The sequence below is a fragment of the Camelus bactrianus genome, chromosome 5, assembly GCF_048773025.1.
Source record: "Camelus bactrianus isolate YW-2024 breed Bactrian camel chromosome 5, ASM4877302v1, whole genome shotgun sequence".
Lineage (NCBI taxonomy): Eukaryota > Metazoa > Chordata > Mammalia > Artiodactyla > Camelidae > Camelus > Camelus bactrianus.
In genome coordinates, this window is record NC_133543.1 from 104,389,812 (window position 1) to 104,412,953 (window position 23,142).

The window sequence follows — 23,142 nt, forward strand, 5'->3', positions numbered from 1 at the left end:
AGAGTGAGGGGCCAGGAACGGTGTGCAGGTTAAGCGCGGGCGCTTGGCCGAGGGGACCGAGGCTGTGGGAGCGGACGCGCGGGGCGTGCTGCCAGGGTGCGGGAAGGCAGGGCTGGAGCGGAGCAGAGGGAAGATGGGAGGGATGCCGATTTCGGCTGGGGGCGGGGAAGCCCCTGATAGGCGCGCGGAAGGCGTGATGTCACGTCCGGCGGGGGAAGCCCTGCCTCAGCACCCCCCCGCCCCCGCCCCCACAGGTGGTACCGCCGCCCCGGGCGCTGGGCGTGGGGGGCCCGCCTTCGGGGACCTCAGACGCGGTCCGCGCGCTCCCGGCCACCGCGCTTCCCTCCAGCAGGCGACAGATCCGCGCGAGCTGGGCGGCCCCCCAGGCCCGGGGAACCGGAGGGGCGCCCGGTGCGCCTCGGATCGCGCCCCCGCGCCGCGCCCCGCCCCTGCGCGCCCCGCCCCGCGCGCCCCTCCCCGCCCCTCTCCCGGGCCGCCGAGGGGCCGGGCCGGGACTGCGCGCTCGCCTGCCGCGCTCTGGGCCGCCGGAGCGAGCGGCCGGACCTCGCGCCCCGCGCGCCCTGCGCCCCGCCGCAGCCGGCTTTTGTTGTCTCCGCCTCCCCTGCCGCCGGCGCCTCCGGACCGCGAGCCGAGTGCGCCGGGACCTTGGCTCTGCCCTTCGCGGGCGGGGGCTGCGCGGGCTCGGCCGGGGGTGCTGCCGGCCCCGCCATGGAGCTCCGGGCCCGAGGCTGGTGGCTGCTGTGCGCGGCCGCCGCGCTGGCCGCCTGCGCCCGCGGGGACCCTGCCACCAAGAGTCGGAGCTGCGGCGAAGTCCGCCAGATCTACGGAGCCAAGGGCTTCAGCCTGAGCGACGTGCCCCAGGCGGAGATCTCGGGTGAGTGACCTGGAGCCCCCAGGTCTCCCCTGAGCCCCCTTCCTCTCCCGCTCAGCCCTGGCCTGCCCTGCGCCTCCTCACCCCGCGCCGCCCTCCCTCCGTCCGGCTCTCCTCCACTCTGCTCGGTCGGCCCCCAGCTCCCAACACGCTCACCGACCCCTTCCCCGCGGAGCTGTCCTCGCCGGGCGGTGGAGCGGGCAGTCCCCGGGTGGGTGCGTCCTCCGGGGCAGGCAGGGCTGAGCTTCGGGGCCAGCAGTCGGGGCTCAGCTGATGGTGGCCATAGGCTAGGGACTCCCACCGACGTGCCGGCCTCTCCGGGAGGCGCCTCGGGTCGGGCCGGGTGTCCCCGGCAAAGGCAACCGAGGGTCCCCGCCAGGTAGGGAGCGAGCTGTAAGCTTGGGGAGGGGCGGGGATGAGGGTGGAGAGGCGCGACCTCTGCCACCCGGCGCTGAAAGCTTTCTCCCAAGGACTCCTACCCGGGGAACTTGTGCTGCCCGGCACTCTGGGCCGCCTCGGGCGGGGAGTCCAGCTGCAGGTGGTCGGCGCCTTGGATCCCGCCCAGGGCCGTGTCATTGCTTTGTAAGAGCATCGCCTTCCCTGGCGGCCTCAGCCCTGCAGCTGCCCGCAGCCCTGCCCGCACCTCCCTGCAGGCCTCTGAGCTTTAGGGACAGAAGTGGGGGTGGGGCGGAGCACAGCATCCTAAGGATTTCTCAGAACCCCCAGGCTTCCCCTCAAACTGCAAGTGTGTCCAGAGCCGCCATGGGTCTGTGCGTCTGCAGGACACCTGGGACACAGCGCACAGGAGCAGAGCAGACCAGGCTCCTGCCCTGGGGAACTCCTCCCAAACTGGGACAGAGGGTGGGGGCAGGGCCACACTCAAGTGGTGACACCGGGGTCATGGAATGACCACAGCCACAGGAATTCTGAATGAGAGAGGAGTGTGAGGGGTGGGTCCTTGGCCTGGCCTTGCTGGGGAATGAGAGGGGCAGCCAGGCCCTGGACCCCTGCCCCAGGAGGGCAGAACCCTTGGAAGGCTGCCTTGAGATGTTCCGTGACAGCCCCCTGCTCTGGGTTCTGGAGAAGCCCCCGCTCAAGTCCCCCAGGGCAGGCCTTCCTGGGCCTCTCTCTGCTGATGGAGCCCTGTCATTGTCAGAGCTGCCTCCCTCCCCAGGGTACAGGTTTGATGAGCATATTGGGGGGAGGGGACTGGGGCCAGCACAAGGACCCCTGGACAGTTTAGTTCATGCTCTGGGCCCCCACCCCCACCAGCCCCCCGCACACAGATGCATTCTGCCTGGGCATCCCTGGCCTTTGGGTTAAACCCTCCTTGGATACCAGGGTCTCAGGGTGGCTGAGCTGCAGCTCCCACCCCAGCCTCGATCCTGGACAGCCCTCCTCCAAGATCCCCTCGACCCCACAGCCTTCCTCCACACATCCACTCCTGCTCGGCCATCGTGTCCTTGGGGACCATCTTAAACTTCATGGCGTCCACAGGCCTCTGTCCCAGTTTGGCTGAGAGACAGAGTGGGAGAGTTTCGGCAGCCGCCAAGGGCTGGAGAGAGCAGGGCAGGCTAGAGAAGGTGAGGTGGGGTGGCCGGGGCACTGGGTCTTGGCCCCCAGGGGTTGGGAGTGCAGTGGGTTAGGGCCCAGGACAACAAAGGGTTTTGCTGTGAGTATGATGGGAGGTAGCAGGGTGCTGTCCATCCACTGGAGGAGTCTGGCCGCCTAGCAGCTGTCCTGGCAGCCTGTCAGCCGAGGCTTCAGGTGCTGCCCTCCCCTGGGCCTGAACTGCCCCCTCTTCCCGCCAGTGCCTCACGGCTCCTCCATCCCAGCTCCAAGGGTTTCTGGGGAGCTGCTCTCCCTGGACCTCCTGTGGCTGCACCCCACCCCCATGAGTGCCTGGACTCAAGAGTGCCCTGCAGGGCCCAGGCACCGTGGAGGGTGCCAGCGCCACGTGGGGTGAAGGAAGCAGGGTGACCTCCCAAGGCAGTAGCCAGTCCTGTCCCCTCCTGCTCAGAGCAACTTGGCCTCGCCTCTGCGGACCGGGCGCCCTCTGGTGGCCCTGCGGCGACACACCGCTCTCCAGGGGCCCTGCCTTCCGACCCTGTCAGCCAGACTTCTTTGGGGTGGGGGCCCCTGGGAGTGGACGCCTGTTGAGTCTGGCCTGGCCCAGCTGGACCTGGCCAGGGTGAGTGGAGACAGTGCCTCATAGTGGTTGGAAAGGACAGAGTGCAGCCCTGGGTCTTTGGGTGGCCTTTCCAGCCTCTGCTTGCCCGGGGAGCAGAAGTGGTGTGGGCTTAGAAAGACGGGTCATCAGAGCACGTGGGGCTCCCGTCCGTGACTTTGACTTTGTAGTTTTTGGATGGTCAGTCCCAGAAGTGGTGAGAAAGGGGGCCCGGGGAGGCTCCACCAGGAAGGTCCCGGGGCTGCACGTCTCAGGTAGCCCTCCCCCTGGCCAGAGCACTGCACAGAAAGTGGGGGCCGGAGCCTGTTCCCGGGGAGAAGCCCAGCCCCGGGCTGCATCTCACACGTGCACACGCAGACGCGCGCACACACACGGAAGCGCATACACACATGCACACCCACACACGCATGCACACACGGATGCACGCACACGCACACACACGTACACACACGCGCCGGTGGTTTTTCTGCATCTGCCTGTGGGGTTGCTTCTGGTCCCCAGGTGTTTCCTGAGCACCTGCCCGGCCTTCTGACACTTGGCACTATTTTCCGTGACTCTGACCCTTTGCTGGGGTCTCTGGGGCAGAGACCACCTCCGTCTGTACCATCCTCTGTTGTAGCCACAGAACCTGGCCCAGTTCCTGCCACAAAGTAGGTTTTTGGTCAACACTTGCTGGAGACCCGCATGTGTCCTGCTTTATGACAGTCTGGAGTGGGAGTGGGGGATGGACGGCCTGGGCAGAGGAGGAGGGGCCTGGGCGCCTGGCATCGGGGCACGGAGGTCAGAGGGGGCGTAGGGCTGTCAGCACAGCAAGAACTGGCCAGCGGCTCCTCCGCACCAACACCAGCTGGCGTGGAGTCCTCTCCGAGGGCCACCACTCAGACCTGTCAGCAGAAGTCTTTGCTTCCCTGTGCCATCCTGCCCAAGGCTGGGAGGACCCCCTGTGGTCCTCAGACACAGACAGCTGGGGTCCGGGGTTCGGGTACCCTGTCCTATCAGGAGGCAGGAGCCCCAAGTGCCTGGCCTGTCCCGAGGTTTCATCATCCCCGACACGAGAGCAGGGCTGGGGGTCGGGGGAGAGGCACGGGGAGCGGGTGGGCCCTGGGGAGCCAGGAGCCAGCAGGGCGGCCGGCATGATGCAGCGGCCTGGGCCCCTCGCTGGAGCCTTGGTGCGGGACACGTTGTGCTCCTCCGTGGGCCTGGGCTCAAATGCCAGCCCTGCCGCGCCACCTCCCCCGCCCCTGCCTCTCTGGGCCTTGCGCCTCACCCGTGGCCATGGGAGCAGTCATGAGCACCCCGAAGGCTGCAGGAGGGGGAGGTGGCCATGCCGGGTGCTGCAAGGGCTGCCTCCCCTTTGCACCACAGCTCTGGAGGCCCCTTCAGGGAATGGGGTCTGGTACATGGGGACCCTCATCATGACCCAGGTTCCGTGCCAGTCGCTTCCCTTGACTGTCTAGTTGATGCAGCGGATGAGGAAGCTTTTTCTCCCCCCCTTAAAGGAGGCACTGGGGATTGAACCCAGGACCTCGTGCACGCCCAGCATGTGCTCTACCACTGAGCTCTACCCCCACCCAAGGAGGGTCTTTATGGACCTAATTTACAGATGAGTAAACCAAGGCACGGAGAAGCTGCACAACTTTCTTCAGGGCACTCAGCCCAGCTCTGTGGAGCGCTGAGGTCTAGAGTCCAGTTGATTGTCCGGCCTGTGGCATTAATGGCTGAACTGTCCCAGGCTCCATGTTTTCTGGAAGCCTCGTGCCATCTCAGCCTCGAGGCCTGAAATGGGACCTCCAGGCCCAGGCCCCAATGGGCCACCAACTGCCTTCCCCTGTCAGCTCTCCTGGTCCCGGGACCCATTTCTTCAGAGCCCTCCTCCGCGGCCTCTCTGCCCTACCCTGGCAGCGTTGCCCGTGAGTCAGCCTTCCATGGAGCTGGGCCTCCCCCACGGCCTGGTCCTGGGTGCCTGTCTGGTGAAGGCAGCCATTCCTGCCCTGCTCAGGAGGGCGGTCCCCAGGCACCAGGGGCACGAGTCAGATGACCCCAGGGTGTACACAAAGGATGGATGGCCCAGCTGTATGCTGCTGGCTGGCCCAAGGAGCAGCCCTTGGCGTGTCCCAGGCCATGCTGATTCATGACCCCCAGGAGTCATGGACCGGTGCCCTGTCCAGGGGCAGGCAAGCCCAGAAGACAAGACAGATTGGTCTGTAGGGGAACTGGCTCCGTGCTGGCCCAGATTAGGAAAAGTGTGAGCCCGTGGTCAACAGCCTGCAGGGCCACAGAGGCCGCCCGGGAGAGGCACTGGGGGCACACAGGCTGGGTGGCAGGTGGGCTGCAGGGCCCAGAGGAGTGCACAGAGCGTGTGGGAACTAGGCCGCCCACACGCACGGGCGCAGGTGTCAGCCCGGCTGGTCCTGGGCAGGGAGACAGGCCAGGTGAGGGGCTTGCCCGAGGCCACGCCTGAATCAAGTCGGGCCCAGGCCCAGGCCTGGACTTGCTCTTGGGGTGAGAGGTTGGACACTTCCCCTGTAAGCCAGACCCCCCTCCCCCGAGGCCTGGCTTGGTTCAGGATGATTTCAGACCAAGACTCAGGACCTGTGTCAGGGACCAGAGGGCCCTGTGGCCTGAGCCCAGGCCCTGCCTGTCTTAACAGCTTGTTGCCTGGCGCCAGCACCAGCCGTGCCCAGCCGTTAGCACAGCCCCGTGGGGCCAGGTCACTGCCCGCATTCGGGAGAGGACAGGCCGGGCAGGGTGGGGGCTGCAGCCCTCGGCCTCCCACCCTGTGCCGCCGCCTTCTTGCCGCCCGCGTCTAGGAGCAGGCCTGGGCAGCTGCTCTGAGCTGCCTGAAGTCTGGGCGGGGACGGCCCAGCGGGACGGGGTGGGGTGGGGGGCTGTGGTCCTCCCCAGCCCTAGGCTCTGCTCCGCCTCTGCAACTGGAGTAGGGGCTGGCCTGGCCTCTAGCTTCCTGGGCTGTTCTTGGTCCGGCCGTGGGTGCCGGGAAGCTCTGGGTGTGAGCGGTGCAGACCTGCCCTCCCAGGCGCAGTCCTGGGGTCCTGAGCAGGTCTAGGAGCCCCAGGGTGGGGCCAGGCCAGCCTCGTCCCATCCCCTCATCTGCCTGTGGCCTCAGCGTCATCTCCCACCAGCTCCTGGCTGGCTCACCTCCTCGGCCAGGTGGGTCCTCCCCGTGCCCACCCGCAGCACACGCCGGGCGCCGTCCTTCCTCGGGGACTCGGCCCCGCGGCTCGCCTTCCCAGGCATCCCGCACACACCCACACCGTGGCTCTCCCGTTTCCCGGGCACTCCCCGAATCCGGGCAGGCCCCAGCAGCAAGTGCTCCGGCGCTGCCCAGCCGCCAGGCCTGGGCTGGGAGCCGGGCGCCAGGTGTGTGTCAGCTCCCTAGGGCGGCGTCCCCGACGCCGCAGACCGGGCGGCCTGCGGGACGGGTTTCTCATCTCGGAGCTCCGAGGCTGCAAGTCGGAGAGCAAGGTGCTGGCCTGGCTGGCTCCTCCGGAGGCTGCGAGGGAGAAGGCAGCGCCCCAGGCCTCGCCCGCTCAGGGGGTAGCCGGTGGTCCCCAGCGCACCGTCTCCGGCTTCTGCTGTACGCGGCGGCGCCTCTCTGCTTGCTGGCCTCCAGACTCCACCTGTGGAGATAAGGACTCCCGCCAAGTGCGGGGCCCACACCCGGTCCCATCCGCAAAGCCCCGCATTCAGACGAGGTCACCTCCTGGGGTCCGGGACTCTGACGTGAGAACGGGGCGACCAGGTTCAGCCTGTAGTGTGGGTGGCCCCCCCACCTGCCCCTCCCTCTAGGGCGCTTCTCTTCTGGGGTGGCGGCGTTCCTGGGCTCTGGGTGTTCCGTGAAGGTGGCTCCTCAGGACAGGGCCTCAGCTCAGCCACGCGTCGGGGCCTTGGTGATGATGGAGTGAGGGTGTCAGACACCCCCGGCCTGCTCCTCACCCCCAACCAGCCCGCAAGTTTCGAAGGAAACAGTCCTGATCTCGGCAGGCTTAGGTGACCTTAGGTCGGGGCCCCTGCATTGCTTGTGAGCGTGTGGTCCCCACCACCTCAGCTAGGCCCCTGCCCGCCATGGGCCTTAACTTCTCCATCCAAGTCACGGAAGAGCCACGGGCCACACGTTCTGATGTTCGGAGTCTACTGACTCCTGTCCCACCAGCACATCTCTCTGTGGCACATCTCAGAACCTGGTGGGCAGTGAGGGGGCTGGCCTGAAAACCCTCGTGGTGCTCCGGGGGGCATCTGGATGGGAGAGTCCTGACTCGGTGGCACCAGTGTGCCTTGGACGGTCTCAGGGTCCCCACCTGCAAGTGGGAGGACCCCTGAGCAGGGGACACGGTGCGGGGCAGGCTGTGGAGAGGCGGAGGGAGACAGGCGGCTGGCTCCTGGCTCCAGGGCCCAGCTGAGGACTCTAGGTGCTCATTTGTGCTAAATGCTCCCTGGGTTCTGGAGGGTTGGCTGGATGACAGGGCAGCCCCTGGGGGCTCCATCAATCCTGCTCCCTTACGGTCCGCCCGGACCTCAGCCCCCCAGTGGCCCAGGTCCCTTTCCGCTGCCCCTGCTGCGTCTGGGAGAAGGAGCGTTGGCTCAGGCTCCAGCAGGGGGACCCCTGGCAGTTTGCAGACCACCCCGAGGCTGGGGCTTCAGGCAGGGAAGAGACAGAAAACTGAGGCATGGGGAGACTGGTGCTAGGTGAGGACCAGCCAGCACACCGCGAGGCAGGCCACCCATCAGCCAGGGATGTCTGGTGTGGCTGAGCCCCAGGGCCCTGCAGATGGAGAGGGTGGACAGGGTGGCCACAGCCAGGCCTGGGGCCAAGGGGAAGCCCTGCAGGAGCCCTGGCTCTGAGCCCCTGCCTTCCTCACCTCTCCTTCCCACCTGCTGAAGTGCCCAAGAGCCAGCCAAGGCCTCAGCCCAAGGCCCTGCCTCCTTCAGCCACGCCCTGGCCCCTGCCAGCGCATTGCCTGGCTGTCCCTCCCAGACTCCCAGCGTGGGCTGGACGGGGTGCCTGGCTGAGCACCATCTGGTCCAACCATTTAGTGTGCAGATGGGGAAGCTGGGTCCCAGAAAGTGGTCCCCAGTGCTCAGAGCCCTGTCCCTCAAGTGACTTCTCGTCCGTGGCCACGCTGCCCTGGCCCAGGTTTGCCCCAGGTGTCTCGTGTGCGCACCGACTAGTGGTGCCAGCCATGGAGAGGGGTGCCTGGGAGAGGAGCAGGTCGGGGCTGGGCTGTGTGAGCCTGCCTCCTTGGGGCACTGGGTGGGGGCAGGGAGGGGGCGTCCCTGTGGCCCTGTCCACAGGCACTGGGCATGTGTTCCAAGCTGCAGGGGTGAGATTGGCCAGAGGACAGAGCTGAGGTCAAGGCTCAAAGCACAGGTGCAAGGAAAGACGGGCCCTGGCAGGCTGCAGAGGGCGGAGGGGTGCCAAGGCTGGGCCTCGCAGAAGAGCCTCAAGAGGGGGTGAGGGGCCGGGCAGAGGAGCAGACCTGGGACCCTGCAGGCCTGGGCGAGGCCCGAGTGAGGATCAGAAGATCAGGCTCAGCTTAACTCTAGCCTAGGCTCAGCCAGCCCACCACCCCCAGGACGGCCTCCTGAGATCAGAGGCCCTGACGATGGGTGCTGAGTGCCACAGCCCCGTTGCCCTGGCTACGTGGAAGGGACGAGGAAGGGCTGGCCAGGCAGGGGGCCAGGACCCTCACCCTCCCATCCGTCTGTCCGCTGTGTGTTCACCCTTTGCTAGTTTCTGGGACACAAAGATGAAAAGCCCTGGGTCCCACCCCAGAAGTCTGGGGTCTCCTGAGAGGTGCAGTTGGGGTGGCCAGGCCCTCCCGAACCCCATGGTCCAGAGCCCGGCAGGCACTGGCTACATCCTGATCCTCGCCTGTGCCTTAGCTGTTGGCTCTGGGACGGTGGATTTGGCTGGAGCCCTGCCAGCACCCCAAGGGATAGGCCAGCACATCTCCCTCCCAGACGAGCAGCCAGGCCCTGGACAGGTGCAGCTGGCAGTGACGCCCTATGCCTCCCTGGCAGGGACACTTCCTGAGCTCACTGTCAGCACTGGACACTATGGAGGTCTGTGGCCTGTGCACACCTTCAGACAGCATCCCCAACACTGAGGACCACTGTCTGAACCTGAGGGTGGCCTCGGGCACATCCTTGTCACCTCGGGCCACCTGTGGCCATTTGGTCCCCTGTGGTGAACCACCTGTGACGTCCAAGTGCGTCCTCAAGCGTCTGGGGCCCTAAGTGCCCATCCCTAGCTCTGGGGCCACAGTACGCACACCCCACCCACCTGTGACCGTCTGCAGGCCCTGGGGAGACACGATGCCACCTGCCACAGAGTTGGCTCAGGCATTCATTCCTGCCTCCTGTTGCCATGGACCTTGGGACATGCTGGACCCACACAGGTATTTTAAAGGGATGAGGCTGTTAAAAATTTAGCCCCACCATCCCTGATCCTTTCCCCCAGCATGGTGGGCTCCAGGCACCTTTGCATCCTCCCTTCGGGTGACCTAACACCCAAGGACTGCTGCCTCCCTGTCACTGTTCATTTGGGGGCTGAGGGACCTCGTGGGGTGGCTGCAGGTCAGATACACACAGCTAACACCCCCAAGGGGCAGTTCCCCAGGCCCATTTTTGGTTGTCAGAGTGTTAAGGGGAGGGGTCAGGGAGGCCAGGGGCCCTGAAGTGCCGGACAGTCCTGACCAGGTAGGAGGCGGCTTCCAGAAATGCCGCCCCTCGAGAAGCACTTGAACCGAAGCTCTAGGCAGGACTGAACCTGCCCAAAGGAGCGGAGAGGAGGGGGCGGGGCCAGGGCAGCCTTGCGGGTGGGTGGTGGATCCGGCTCTAGAAGGATGGACAGACCGTGTTGGACAGACGTGGGTGTGAAGACAGGTCATTCAAGGCTGGGGCCCTTGACCAGGGCGCACAGGAGAGGTCCAGGTTTAGACATCAGAGAGTTCATGAACTTGGCTAAGGAAGAAATTACATCTCCTTTTTCTGCTAACTTTTAACCAAAATTCAGTGTTTCTTGTTACTGTGAACAAGGCAATGATCGTGTTCTAGAGTCTGGAGCAGTAGAAATTGCTGATTCGTTTCATGTCTCTTTACCTTTGTAGCATATTACCTCGAAGTGCCACCCCCACTCACCACAGCCGTGAGGCTCTGGCAAGTGTCGGACCCGCTGCCGGGCCTGCAGAGGTGCACAGAGGGGCTCACAGCAGCGGCGCGCTCCTGGTGCCGGGTGTTCCCGCGGCCGCTGGCTGCCTTGGGCGTCCTCTGTCTTTTTTTACTTCATAAACGTTACTGTGAGAAGGGGTCTGCAGGCTTCAGCCAGCGGCTGAGGGGACCCAGGGCACAGAGGAAAGAAGGCCTTTGGGCGCGAGCTGGGCTCCTGAGCCAAATGGGAGGGCTGGTGGAACCCAGCGTCTGCACCCGGGGGAGCCTGCAGGCCAGGAGCTGGGAGCACTGGCGCGGAGCAGCGGCCTGTCCAGCTGCCCGCAGGTTGGGGTGATGGGGACACGGGGACCAGGCTCTCTGAGGCACTCGGTCATGTTCCTCGAGCTCCTACTGTGTGTCGGTCACTGTCCTTGGTGCTGAGATGCAGCCACAGTGCCGTCTGTGCCGGGGCCTCACAGGCATCATGTCTCACGTGAGCCGCGGCATCGCTGGCCTCCATGACCACTTTGTGTAAATTGCAAGTAAAGAAAAATAACGTGTGGGTTTAGACATGTGCATACGATGTGCAACCACATGCCCCACCTAACTGTAGAGCAAAGACCCCTCCCAGCCCGGGGTGACCTGGGTCCCAAACGCCACTCAGCCACTCTCGCCCTGAGCCGAGGCCTCCTCGCTCCATCCTCACTGGGGGTCGAGATGCCTGCTTGGCCGGAGCTCCCCTCCTGGCCCGAGGTTCTGCACTGCCCCTGCAGGACTCCTGCCTTGGGTAGACCCCCACCCTAAGTGATCCCCAACCCCAGGAGCCCAGCCCCCAGCTCCTTTGCTATCTAGAGTTTGCAGCCTGAAGCCAAGGGTCCTGGAGCACTTCGTGCATACAGTCAAGGATGGGAGACCAGGAGGCTGGGTGCCCAGAGGGCGGGGCTGGGAGTGCCACTCTGAGGAGGCAGGGAGGGAGGGCACTGACCACGGGGCCCCGAGGGAGGCGACCTGCTAAGCTATGGGGCAAGGGCACTCCCCTAGCCCAGGGCCAGCGTCCTTTGAATCCAGTGGCCATTCCCAGTGGCAGATGTCTTAGGAAAGAGGTGGGGCCCTAGAGGAAGCCAAAACCTGGTCTCCCAGGCCCAGCCTCCTGCCAGGGTTTGAGTCCGGCTCCACGGTCACTCACTGTGTGACCTTGGGCCACTTACTGGACCTCTCTGCCCCTCGGAGTCCTTTTCTGTAAATGGGGATGGGAGCAACGCCTGCCACACGGAGTGGTTGTGCACGTGGGTTCTCGTGTGGAGTGCTCAGCGTGGGGCGGCCAGAGTTCACGCTTTGTGGGGCGATCACCAGTTCAGGGGAGGCCTGTTGGAGAGACAGGCCCGTCCTTTCTCCAAGCCTCTCTTCCAGAGACAGCTGTGGGGAAGGGTGCCCCCTGTGGGGAGAGAGGCCAGCCTGCGACGGGCAGGTCCAGGAGCCACGCTGGGGGTCAGAGGGGCCCATGCTGGAGGAGAGGGACTCCTTCATGACTACCCCCGCTTCCTGGGTGTCAGTGCCACGTGGTGCCCGGCGCCTGCGTGGCTGGCCCTGGTCCTGGGAGGCTGGGAATTCCAAGAAGAGTCAGCGGCAGGTCCCGTCTGGAAGGGCAGCTCACAATGGAGGAGTGCTCCCCCCCAGCACGGGGCCATGCGGCCAGCCCTGGAGGGTGGCAGCCATTTTTCAGAATGGAGTCCCAAGCGGAGGCCCAGATGGCACTGCAGGCTCTGTAGAGAGGTCGGAGGAGGGCAGGAGACAGTGCCAGCAAAGACCATGCCAGCAGGACCCCACATGTGGTCAGCCCATGGCCCAGCCTGGGGGCTGGCTGTCTGCATCAGAAGCGGCCTCTCCTTGCCCAGGTCATATGGGGCCTGTCCCTGTCCCTCTGGCCCCACTCTGGGGATGGGGCCGTCTGCTCCAGGAATCTGACTGCCCCGGGCGGGACCATACCACGTCCGTGCCCTGTGTCTGCAGGACATGGCTGGACAGGGCGGGGGCCCAGCCACTGGGTGCCTGGGGAAGCGGAATTCCGTGTCACTCTAGAGACCTGGCCCTGCTCTGACAGAGTCTTCTGCTTGACCATCCTGAGAATCTGAGCTGGGGAAGTCGAGAAACAGGATGGTTCCTGCATTCCCACCTGCTCCCAAGAGGTCAGGGTCCGCCTTTGGGGAGCTGGACAAATGCCGAGGTCACCTGGCTGGCCCCAGGGTGGGAGCCCTCTGTGCTCAGCAGGACCGGGGAGGGGGGGCCTTTCTGGTGGGCCTGTGCTACTGGCAGGACTGTGCAGGCTGGTGTCCCTCCCTGACGTGGGGTGGCCCCCTGGCCCTGTGGGCTCCTGCCCCGCTGCCTGAGGGTATCCTAGGTCACGGCAGCTCCCGACCACTGATGGGATGGTGCAGGCCAGCGTGGTGGCCCAGGCCTGGCTCTGGCGAGGCCCACTCTGCCCTCATCTTCCAGGAGGCTTCACCTCCATACCTGGGGCCTCTGGGCTCCGGGTGGGCCCTGGGTGCTGCAGGATTTTCATTTCCTCCCCTTCAGTGAGGATAGGGAGGCACTCAGGCCAGTAGAAGGAGACCAGCATTAGGCAACAGGTCTGGGACAGTGAGTAAGTCACATAATTCTCCCAGCCTCAGTCTTCCCATCTGCAAGGTGGGGATAATCGTGTGCTCCTGTTTGCTGGGATAATGAGGTCCATCGTTCTCCAAGGAGGCTGGGGGCTGTGGGAAGGCGAACTCCCACCTGACATTCAGCTCCCCCTCCTGTTGCTGGCCTGGCCAGGGTCTGAGGCCCTCGGTCAGGGTGCCTTGGAGACCAGTGTGCATGTGTGCACGCCCACGTGTGGTGGGGAGTTGCAGGCGGGGAACCTGTGTGACTTCCACACCCCACAAAGGGCCACCAGATTTAGCAGATAAAACTACAGGAGACCCAGTTAAACCGATATTTCAGATAGTTAATCATTTTGCAGCATGAGGATGTTCTGAATATTTTAATTTCAAACAAACTACAAGTAAGTTTTTAGTTATTTGGTTAGGATGCTTCACACATTTAATATAAGTGTGTCCCAAATGCTGGGATGGGGGACTGTGTGCTCTTTTTGTGGTAAAACATGCATGGTAAAATTTGCCATTTTAACGATTTTGAAGTGCGCAGTTCAGCGGCATTAAGTACATTCACACTGCGTGCAGCCATCCCCAGCATCCGCGTGCAGGACTCTGTCACCCTCCCAGCTGCAACTTGGAACCCGTTAAACACGGACTCCCAGGTCCCCCCTCTTCAGTCCCTGGTACCACCATTCTGCTTTGCCTCTATGAATTTGACTCCTCTGGGGACCCCATTTTAGTGGAATCGTAACAGTGTTTATTGTTTCAAGGCTGGCTTCTTGCACTCAGCACAGTATTCTCAAGATTCATCCACACCGCAGCGAAGTCATCGCGTTCCTCCTTCAGGCTGAATTGTACCCGCTGTGTGGGTGTGCCGTTCTGTTTATCCCTTTATCTGCCAGCCAGTGGGCACTTGGGTTGTTTCCACCTTTTGGCTGTTGTGAATAATGCTCTGTGAACAGAGGTGGACAAGAGTCTTCAAGTCCCTATGTTCAGTTCTTTGGGGCCAGATACTTCTATGCTAAAAAATAATGTATTGTTTATCTGAAATGCACATTTTATTGTGTCCTGAACTGGACTTGCAGCCCTCCCCCCCCCCCCCGAATCGTGCCTGAGGGCTGGGCTCAGAGGCTCCCTGCTCAGCGCCCACACACCTGGCAACTGGTGTGTGTGCTGGAGGCCGAGGTGCTGCCTGGGCGGCCGTGCTGAGTCAGCGGCCCAGGAACATCCACCTGAGACCGCCCAGGGCCCCGGGCGGCCGTCTGCAGCCGGCCTGGTGGCAGGGCATGTCTGCTCCTGCTCTGGCCTCGCCTTCCTGCTCAGGAATTCCCCTGGGACTGCGATCCAGGCAGGGCTTGCGATGGGAGAGGCGGGGGTGGCCCGGATTCTTCCGTGTCCCTCGCAGCACTCCAAGGTGAGTGGCCTCAGCATGTCGCTCCCTGTGTGGCTCCGTCAACTGTAGAATGGGAGAGAAGTGTTGTGAAGGTTTGATGATTCTAAAACCCAGAAATGGCTGCGATCCTTGCAAGCACCTAGAGATGCTCCAGCTCAGCAGGGAGGTGGCTGGGGCCTTGCCCGGAGTAGGGGTGCCCTTGAGGGCTGTGAAGTCACCCCGTAGGCCCCCGGCCCCAGCACACAGCCACACAGTCGGCCACCCCTGGGGAGGGGTCAGGTCAGGGAGGTGCTGGCTTTCCAGGGTAGGGGAGGTCTGAGACTGCAGCTCTGGGGCCATGATGGTGTTAAGTCTTGTTTCCATGGATGCCAGCAATGCACAGAGATTCTCTGTACTGTTTTTTATGCATACTTGGTGCTGGGCAGAGAGGCAACGGAAGGGCAGCTCTCCTGCTGCTGGGAAGTCTGGCCCAGCAGGAAGGCCCCCTGGGAGGGCCAGCCATGCTCAGGGAAGTCAGAGGTGCTCTGGCCCAGAGCGACCTGGAAGGCTTCCTGGAGGAAGGGAGAGGTGATTGGACCTTGAAAGAGGGCAGGACAATGGGGAAGAGGGTGTGAGATCAAAGGCTTAGTGGAAGCAGCAGGTCAGAGCTGGACGCCAGCCAGCATGGCCATGACCTTGGAGATGGCTGCCAGGCTTCGTTGGGAGTGGCTGGGCCTGGATGAGCAGCCAAGCCCTTCTGCTCAGTCCTCAGGATTTATAGAGCCCAAGCTGGGTGTGGGCCTGGGACTCCACCTGCCCCCATGGGCTCCTTCAGTGCCACCCAGGAGTCTGCTCTGTGTCTGTCCCAGCTGAGGGTCTGTGCCCTCAGCCTGGTCGGCATTCATGGGGTGGACGGATGGGCCCACCTTAGGTCTTGGTGGGGAGCACAGCTGAGAGGACTCCTGGGCTGCAGCATCCCCTTCTGCTGTTCCAGGAGCTCCCCGGTGGACATAGCAGGGGTAGGCAGCACCAGTCCGGCTCCTGGGCCTCCTCGGCTGCCCCCCTGCCCCAGAGGTTGGGTGGACAGGCAAGCTAGATCGGAGAGCGGTGCAGAGCCCAGGGGCTCCCACCCCTCGCTGCCCGGCCACTGTCCGGGGTGGGCATGTGGGGTCCGGACTGCATGCCCTCTGCAGCTTGGCCTGCTGGGTGAGACTTGTGGGCAGCACCTCACGCCCAGGCCCCAGCAGAGAGCTCCCTGCGCTGCATCCAAAACCTGGGGTCACAGGTGCAACAGATGCAAACCCAGGGAGAGGGAGAGGGAGGGCCCTCTTCAGCCCTGCTTTGTTCTGAGGCCACTGCATGAGCTGTGAACCCTGAAGCACCATGGGGAGGCCAGTTGGAGGGGGCCTGGCCTCTCAACCAGAGCTGTTTCCAGCCCCACATCCCATGGGGCCTACCGCCTTGCCAGGCACCCGGAAACCTGGTGCCCACGGCCAGGGCAGCCTTCTCAGGGGGTCCCCGAGCGGGAACCAGGCAGCAGAGAGCAGACTTGTGAGTTACCTGGTGAAACCCCCTTCTTTGGGGGCCTTGTGGTCTTGGAGAGGGCACTTTGCTCAAGAGCTGCCTGTCCAGCAAGTGTCTCCATGTCCCCAAGTGCAGGCTGCCCAAGGGGGGGCACAGGATTGCTGCACAGGATTGCTGCACAGCAGGAGGGTGGCCTGAGTGGGTTGGTTTTCTCCAGTGGGGTCTGGCAGGCACGTTGGAGGCAAGGGCCAGAGCTGGGGCTACAGGGAGTCGAGGGACACCCATGATGTCCTAGGAGGGAAGGGAGGGGTAGGGTGTTGGAGTGGTTTGATGCTTGTTCGGGGAGGCAGATCAGGACATTAGGATGGAGGCCTAGGTCACCGAGATGAGAGTCTGGGGGATGGGGGGGTTGGAGGAGGAAGGTAGAGGATACGGGGTGACTGATGGTAGCCTCTCAGTGCCCAGACAGCAAGAAGGATCTGGTCACCGGGAGAGGGGACTCTTAGGCAGTAGGCTGCCACTCTCCATCAGGGGGAAGATCTGACACCCCTCCCATCAGCATTCTGGGATGGGCCCTGGCTCCCCTGCGCACCGAGCTCCAGGCCTGTCCTCTTGCCCTTGGAGAAGGGGCCTGCACCTCGCAGGACAGTGCGGAAGGAGCCGGCCGGGCACTGGGTGGGCATTGGCCAGCGTTGGGGCTGAGTGCCTGAGTGCCGCAGGAGCTGTCGAGCTGGTGGGAGGGGGGCGGGGGGAGGAAGGCCCCCGCCGTTTCCTGGGAGACGGGGGCGGTGCCGAGCGCGGAAGGGCGGGGTCTGCAGGAGGAGACGCGTCCCCCGCGCTGGGAGCCGCCGCCCTCCGCCACGCGCGCCAGTGCAGCTGCGGCGCTGCCTGGGGCTGCGCGCTGGGGTCCGCAGGCACGTCCTGCCCGGCTTTTACCCGCCTCGCCTCTTCCAAGCCCTTCCAGCCCGATTCTACTCCTCTGCCTTTACCTGGCCGGACCCCTAGACCCCCACGCACCTGCACCCGGAGTCCCGCGCCGCCCGCCCGGACTGTCACTGCCTGCGCCACCACCGCAGCGGGGGACGCCACCGCTGGAGCCTCTTCCGAGAAGGGGTTTCGGGCTGCGTACGGCCCGTGCGGCGTCCGCGGTGCTGGGATCCAAGCCGCCTGGGCCCAGCCTGCGGTCCGCCCCACATCCATCTCATCTCCTCCGTCCCATCGCGTCCCCATCCTCGGCTCACCACCCTTACCGCACTCCCTCCTCCTGGCCATCCTCATCTCCAACCCCGTCGTCTCCATCACCACCGCCAAAGTCCCACCTTCAGCGCATCCTGTCCCGACCCTTATTTTCACCACAAGCCCTCATGTTTACTCATCCATTTCTCTATCCGCCCTTACCATCAGGAGCGCCGTCCCAGTGTCCGTGTCCACCGCATCGATCTCCCCATCCTCAGCGCACCCCATCGCCGATCCACCTCTCCTCCCCGTCAGCCCCCCACCTTCACCCCATTTCCCTCTCCAGCTGTATCCCCTAAGCCTTCCTGCCACCCCTCCCCACCCCCATCTCTTCTGCTGCCCCTCGCCTGCCGCAGCCCCCCTTCCTCTTCCATCAAACCCATCCCCCTCCTCTTCACTTGCCGCAGCCCCTCGAGCCCCCTCTCCTGCCACCCCCACCCCCACCCCCACCCATGCCTGCCGCACCCACTGCGGCAAGCCCCTTCCCCGCCAATCGCGTCGCCCTCCTCCCCTCCCCGCTAGCCTGCCGCAGCCCCCTGAGGCGCGGCCCCCCTCCCGTCCGCGCCGCCACGCCCACTGCACCAGCGCCCCCTCCTCGCTGCGCCAGGAGCGCAGCCGCATCTCCAGACCCTAGCGCGCCGGCTCCGGCTCCGCGGCGTGCGGTCCTCCGTCCCTGGCCGGCAGCGACTGGGGACTGGCGCCCGGGCACACGGCCTTTGTCCCGCCGCCTGCGACGCAGCCCCGGCCAGTCTTGCCGTGTCGCCCCCCCGGCAGAGGGACCTCCTGCGGGCTTGGGGGGCGGACCCCTTCTGCTGAACCCAGAGGTGTCGCAGCCGACACCCCTCGGTTTCGGGTCCCCCTGCGTGAAGGAGGCTCTGCGGCAGCTGCAGGGGGGCGCTTTGGTGACGCCGTCATGTACCGGCAGTGGTGGAGGGGCTTAGGGCCGTCGGTGAGGTTGCCCGGGAGGGGGAGGGAAGCGCGCCGGGAGCGGGGCCGGAGGGGGTGTGAGTCCTGCTGCCTTAGTGAGGAGGAGGGTGGCAGTCGGAATGCCCTGTCTAAAGTGGGTCTGAGGCTGTTCCCTTGGCTGGGCTCGAGGCGCTCCGGGCGAAGCTGTGACAGAGACCGGCCAGGATCAGAGGCTTCTTGGTTGAGGGGCGGGGGTAGTGGTGAGATGAGAAGACGTCTGGAGCTGGGCTGTGGGCAGTGCCCAGCCCCTCCTACCCCACTGCAGGCTGGGGGGCATATGGAGAGGGTCTTGCAGCCTGCTGGAGCTGGATGGGGTCCCCGAACAGGAGTGGGCGTGGCTGCCCAGAGAAGGGTCTACAGCTTGGGGGAGGCCTTCTGCATACCTCCCGCGCCTCCCCCCTCCCCCTGCCGGCAGGTCTGCTAGGGTCCAGAACTGAGTAGCAGGGTGGGGAAGCAGCCCCCTTCCTGCTCTTCCAGACCTGGGCCTGTCCCTGGTGTTTTGGTGACCCTGGTGCCAGACAGTGTCCACATAGCCACGCTCCAGCCCAGGCCAGGAAGGCCGGTGGGGCTAACTGTCTGCCCTCAAATTAGCAGGAGTATTCCGGGGGCAGCTGGATCAGCTGGTGCAAAGCATCTGGGGTGTGGCTTTGAAGGCAAGTTGAGCAGGCAGTCTGTGGACTCCTGTGTGAGCAGCAGAAGCTTCTGGAGAGATGGGCTTGGCATGGCGCCATATTCCCTCTGCAGTCTCCTTGGGAGGGCTCTAGGGCTACCAGTCACAGGCGGCTGCCAGGTTGGGCCTGGACAGATGCGGTCCGTGTCCAGCATCAGAGATGGTGATCACCGTTGGAGTGAGGGTCTTGGGCTAACGCGTTGGGGTGACAGCTGGTGGGGTGGCTGCTGGGTGGGGAGGCCATTAGGAGGTTACTTGTACCCTCAGGAGGGCAGGGAGCTCTGGTTGTGTCAGCAGGCAACAGGCGGTGTGAGCCTCAGAGATGTTTAAGCCATAGACTGGTGGGGCTTGGTGAGGGAAAGTGGAGTGACCCCAGGAGGTCTGAATATGGAGCGGAGAAGATGGACACGCAGGCCACCGCCCAGCAAGAGGAGGGGCTACTCTGGGGTGCAGGGGTTTTAACCTGAGAGGCCGGAGCAGAGGGCGGCTGGGGGTTCGGGGGCAGGGCCCAGAGGAGAGGCTCTAAAGGGACTGGGGGTGGGAGAGCAGGCCTGCCGCAAAGCAGCCCTCGCCTCTTCCCCCCCCCCAAAGTCCTGGGGTCTCAGGAGGAAAAGGTGCCCCAAAGGCGGAGGGAAGAGAGAGTTCTGGAAGGATGTGGGCAGCTGTCAAAAAAAGCAACAACTGACCAAGGAAGAGAGGGGGGAGTCCCTGGCCAGCTGGGGGAGCAGCCTCAGTGCAGCCGGGAGGAGTCAGTGGGAAGAGGGGACAGGCTGACTCCTCGCAGTGGGGAGGGGAAAGGCGGGGGTGGGGGTGAAGAGAGGGGTGGGCTTGGCAGCTCTGAGATGGCTGGGGGATGTGGGACATTCCTTCCTGCCTGGCCTGGTTGTTCCCTTTTCTCCACCCACTTAGCTGAAGAGGTGGGGGCGTGGGGTGGGTCTGACATGACCAGAGGGGGAATTCTGTTAGTCTGCCTTGCACACTTCCAGGGCCAGGGAGCTCATCCTCTCTCCTCTCCAGCTGTTCGGCTCAGATCAGGGGAGCAGAGGGAGCAGGGATGCTTTTCAGGAAGTGTGGGGATGCCCTGCAGGGCACACCTCTGCCCGGCTGATACCCAGGACCGACATATGACGTGCGGGCCCAGGCCGTGCTGGGCCAGTGCCGGGCTGAGGGGAAGCGGGAGGCCTCTGTGCCTTGACCACCGACTAGCACCGGCCAGCACATCTGCCCTGCAGCGGGCTCAGGGAGCCTCGGCCCAGCCTGCCCGGGGCCTCAGGCCGGCGCCCGGGCTCTGGCTCCGTGTCTTCACTCCCGTGTATGTCCGAGAAGGGAGGGAGGGACGGGGGCTGTGCTGGGGCGGCCGGAACAGTACAGGTCACCGGGCTGGCTGGCCGAGGTGGCCAGGAAGGGCTGAGGGGGTTCTGCAGGCAGGCTGCGGGGGGGTGGCTGTCACGAGGCCAGTGGGGTGGGGCCACCTCACAGCTGTGAGCAATGGATGGGCCAACAGTGCCAAGGAACCCAATGAGAGCCTGCCCGAGGGGAGCTCCCTGTGTCCCCTGGGTGTTTTGTCTTCTCCTCTCTCCTGTCTGCATGAATGGCAGGATGGGAGAGGGGTGGGGTCCACTAGGGGACCTGAAGGGTTCGGGAGGGTGGGCAGCCAGCTGAGGAAGCTGTCCTCCCCTGTGGCCTACAGGTGCTTACACCCTGGCAGCCCACACCCACCTGAAGAACTGTGTCTGCCCAGGATAGCCTGCACCCTCCTGCCTGCCCACCGCTGCCCTGTGACCCAGCCAGCCTGGCCTGGTGCCCATCACAGCTGAGCCCATGGCGTTACCTGGAAGCCCCAGGCTGGCACCTGTGGCCCCTCACCCCCAGGACACCCCCCAGCTCACCCCAAGCCCAGCCCCAGCACCACCACGAGCCTGGTGGTCCCGAGCAGCAGGGAAGGGTCCTTGCCGAAGTTCTCCTGGCCTGATGTTAGAGGGGAGGCTGGCGGGGGTTGGGGCTCAGGCCTCTCCTGGCTAGGTGTTCACAGCCCCATGGCACTGCCTCCACCATCTGGGAGACAGTCGATTGTCTGCCCTGCTCTGCCAGCTAGGACCCCGGGGAGAGGACCCTCGTCCTGCTGTGTCCTGCCCCCTGCTGGCAACGGTCTGGGGCCACAGGCAGCAAAGGCAGCTGAGAGGAAGAATGGTCTCCAGGGACATCCTCATGTCCCAGCTCTCCCTGTCTGGAGGTGCCTGCCCACACCCCCCGCGAAGGAAAGGAGACAGGGACGGGGGTACCTCCTCTCTACCAGGCCCAGGGAGCCAGGTTCTGTCCCTCCACCCTAGCTAGCTCCCATGAGACCCACACTGGCCAGAAAGGCCTGACTCACCCCAAGGGGTCAGGCCTCAGACCCCTGATCCCCACCCCCTGCAGGCCTGAGGCTCTCCAAGGCGGGGCACACAAGTTTTGATCCATCTACCCCAAGGTCAGCCCTGTCCCAAGATGGGGGCCACGGCACCCCTCAGACGAGCATGCTAGTCACTTCCAAGGCCTGGGAGCAGGGGTGGTGGTTGGTGTCTGGGAGCAGAGGGCACCTGGGGCCCTGGGGAATGCGACTGCTGGGCAGGTCTGGGGGGCTGTCTTCTCTGCCCCTGCCCTCCGCCCACCTCCCTCCGGTCCTACCCAGGTGCCCAGTGGCCTGCCTCTCCCCCTGTGCCTGTGGCTCTGCCAGCCTCTCCTCACTGTCACACTGATGGGCACAGAGCCACCAACGGGCCACACTGCAGCTCTCCCCACTTGTCTCTGCTTCCCGGGGAGCTGTGCACAGGGGGTGCAGGAGTGCGACCGTCACTCCCACCCCCACACACAGGCCCAGAGGCCGCTCCGTCCTGAGGTCCAGGTGTGAGCTGAGCTGCTCAGGGGCTCCTGGGACAGCCCTCCTCACATGCAGGGTGGGGCTGGGAGGAGCTGAGTGGGGACAGCACCCCACATCGCTGCCCTGGGGCTCAGCCTTCTGCACCCCTGCTCCTCTGTCCTGCCCCAGCCCTCACCTGCCTTCACTTAGGCAGCCCACCTAAGCTGTGCCACCTCCTGGGGTCTGCCCCCCACCCACCGAGCTGCAAGAGGCCCATTCTGCTGGTCCCCAACGCTGTCTCGGCTCAGGTCCATAACCCCTAGCCTCCATGTCCCTCCTCTCCCTCACGCCAGCCCCTCCCAACAGGTGAGCACCTGCGGATCTGCCCCCAGGGCTACACCTGCTGCACCAGCGAGATGGAGGAGAACCTGGCCAATCGCAGCCGGGCCGAGCTGGAGGCCGCCCTCCTGGACAGTGGCCGCGCCCTGCAGACCACACTCGCCACCCAGCTGCGGGGCTTTGACGGTGAGTGGGCTCGGGGACTGCAGGACACTGATGGGGGAAGCTGGGCACTTGGGGACCTCTCCCTGTAAGGCAGGGTCAGGAAGCTGGGTAGACCCCAGGATTTGGGGGACAGAGCAGGAGGCTGCTCACATGCAGCGGCCCGAGCAGGGAGTCCATGAACTTAAGAGGGGCCCTCTGCCCTCCAGGTGGCTTCCTGTTACCTGGAGCTCTCCTGAGCTCCTGCCAGGGACAGGCCTTGTGCTGGCTACCATGTGGCCTGGAGCCAGCTCAGTGCGAGCACTGAGATTAGGGGCTGGGGCTGGAGAATGAGGCTGCAGGGTGCTAGGGGGGTGGGGGCGGGAGTTTGGGGCCCCTGGTGTGGCCCTTGAACCTCGAGGGCAGCTGTGTGTTTGAGTCATTTACTCCCAGCCCCTCACAGGCTCTGTTATCCAGTCTGCACCCTAAACAGGGGTGGTGGGATGACACAGTGACGTCTATAGTGGGCACCTCGGAAGGGGTGGGCGGGTGCCGGCGGGAGGGTCCCCCAGGAAGTGACTGAACTGACATCGAAGCCCGAGGTCTCTGGTGGAGGGAGAAGGCCCCCCGCTGAGCTGATGGAGGAGCAGGGAGCCAGAGCAGAGAGAAGGGGGAGGGTGGGCATCTGAGGCCGACAGGCAGCCCCCGTGTGGCCTCCTTCCATCGGAGGCCCGTGGATCTCAGCTCCTGGACTCCTGCCCACGGGGCTCACCTCACAGGCTCCCAGGAAAGGGGAGACCTCAGCTCGTTGGCACCTACCCTGTCCCTGTTGGGTCAGCTGCACCATCCCTGTATCTCCAGTGACGACACTCAAGCCGTCCCAGCTGCCCGGGCAGGGTGGGTGGGACATGAGCAGCCCCTCTGATGTCACCCAGTACCCCCAGGTCCGTCCTGTGTGTGGAGACCCCACACCACCCCCCCACATCCGGAGGCTCCCTGCCGTCACTGAGACCTGCAGCCCTGAACCTACTTGCTCCCGTCACACCTCCTGGTCCCATTTGCGTCCGGTCAGGTCACCCGCAGCCTGTCCCTTCGCCTCTCTCCTGCTCCGTCTCACCACCATCCTGCCCCCTCCCTGCTGCGAGGCGGCCCAGGCGCCCCTCCTCTCTGAG

At 64.8% G+C, this 23,142-nt stretch overlaps 1 protein-coding gene across 2 annotated transcripts in view; it reads left to right on the plus strand.

The window, feature by feature from the left end:
* The first annotated feature begins 387 nt into the window (after positions 1–387).
* Positions 388–23,142, plus strand: part of GPC1 (glypican 1) — a 29,375-nt gene continuing 6,620 nt past the window's right edge. Inside the window, exons 1-2 of one of the 2 annotated variants that reach the window (XM_074364655.1) lie at positions 388–895; positions 21,857–22,015. In XM_074364655.1, the coding sequence (XP_074220756.1) occupies positions 730–895; positions 21,857–22,015 (325 nt within the window). In that variant the 5' untranslated portion in view covers positions 388–729. Of the gene's footprint in view, positions 896–20,650; positions 20,885–21,856; positions 22,016–23,142 lie in introns of those variants that run through there. The other variant, XM_074364656.1, reaches the window with a different exon arrangement.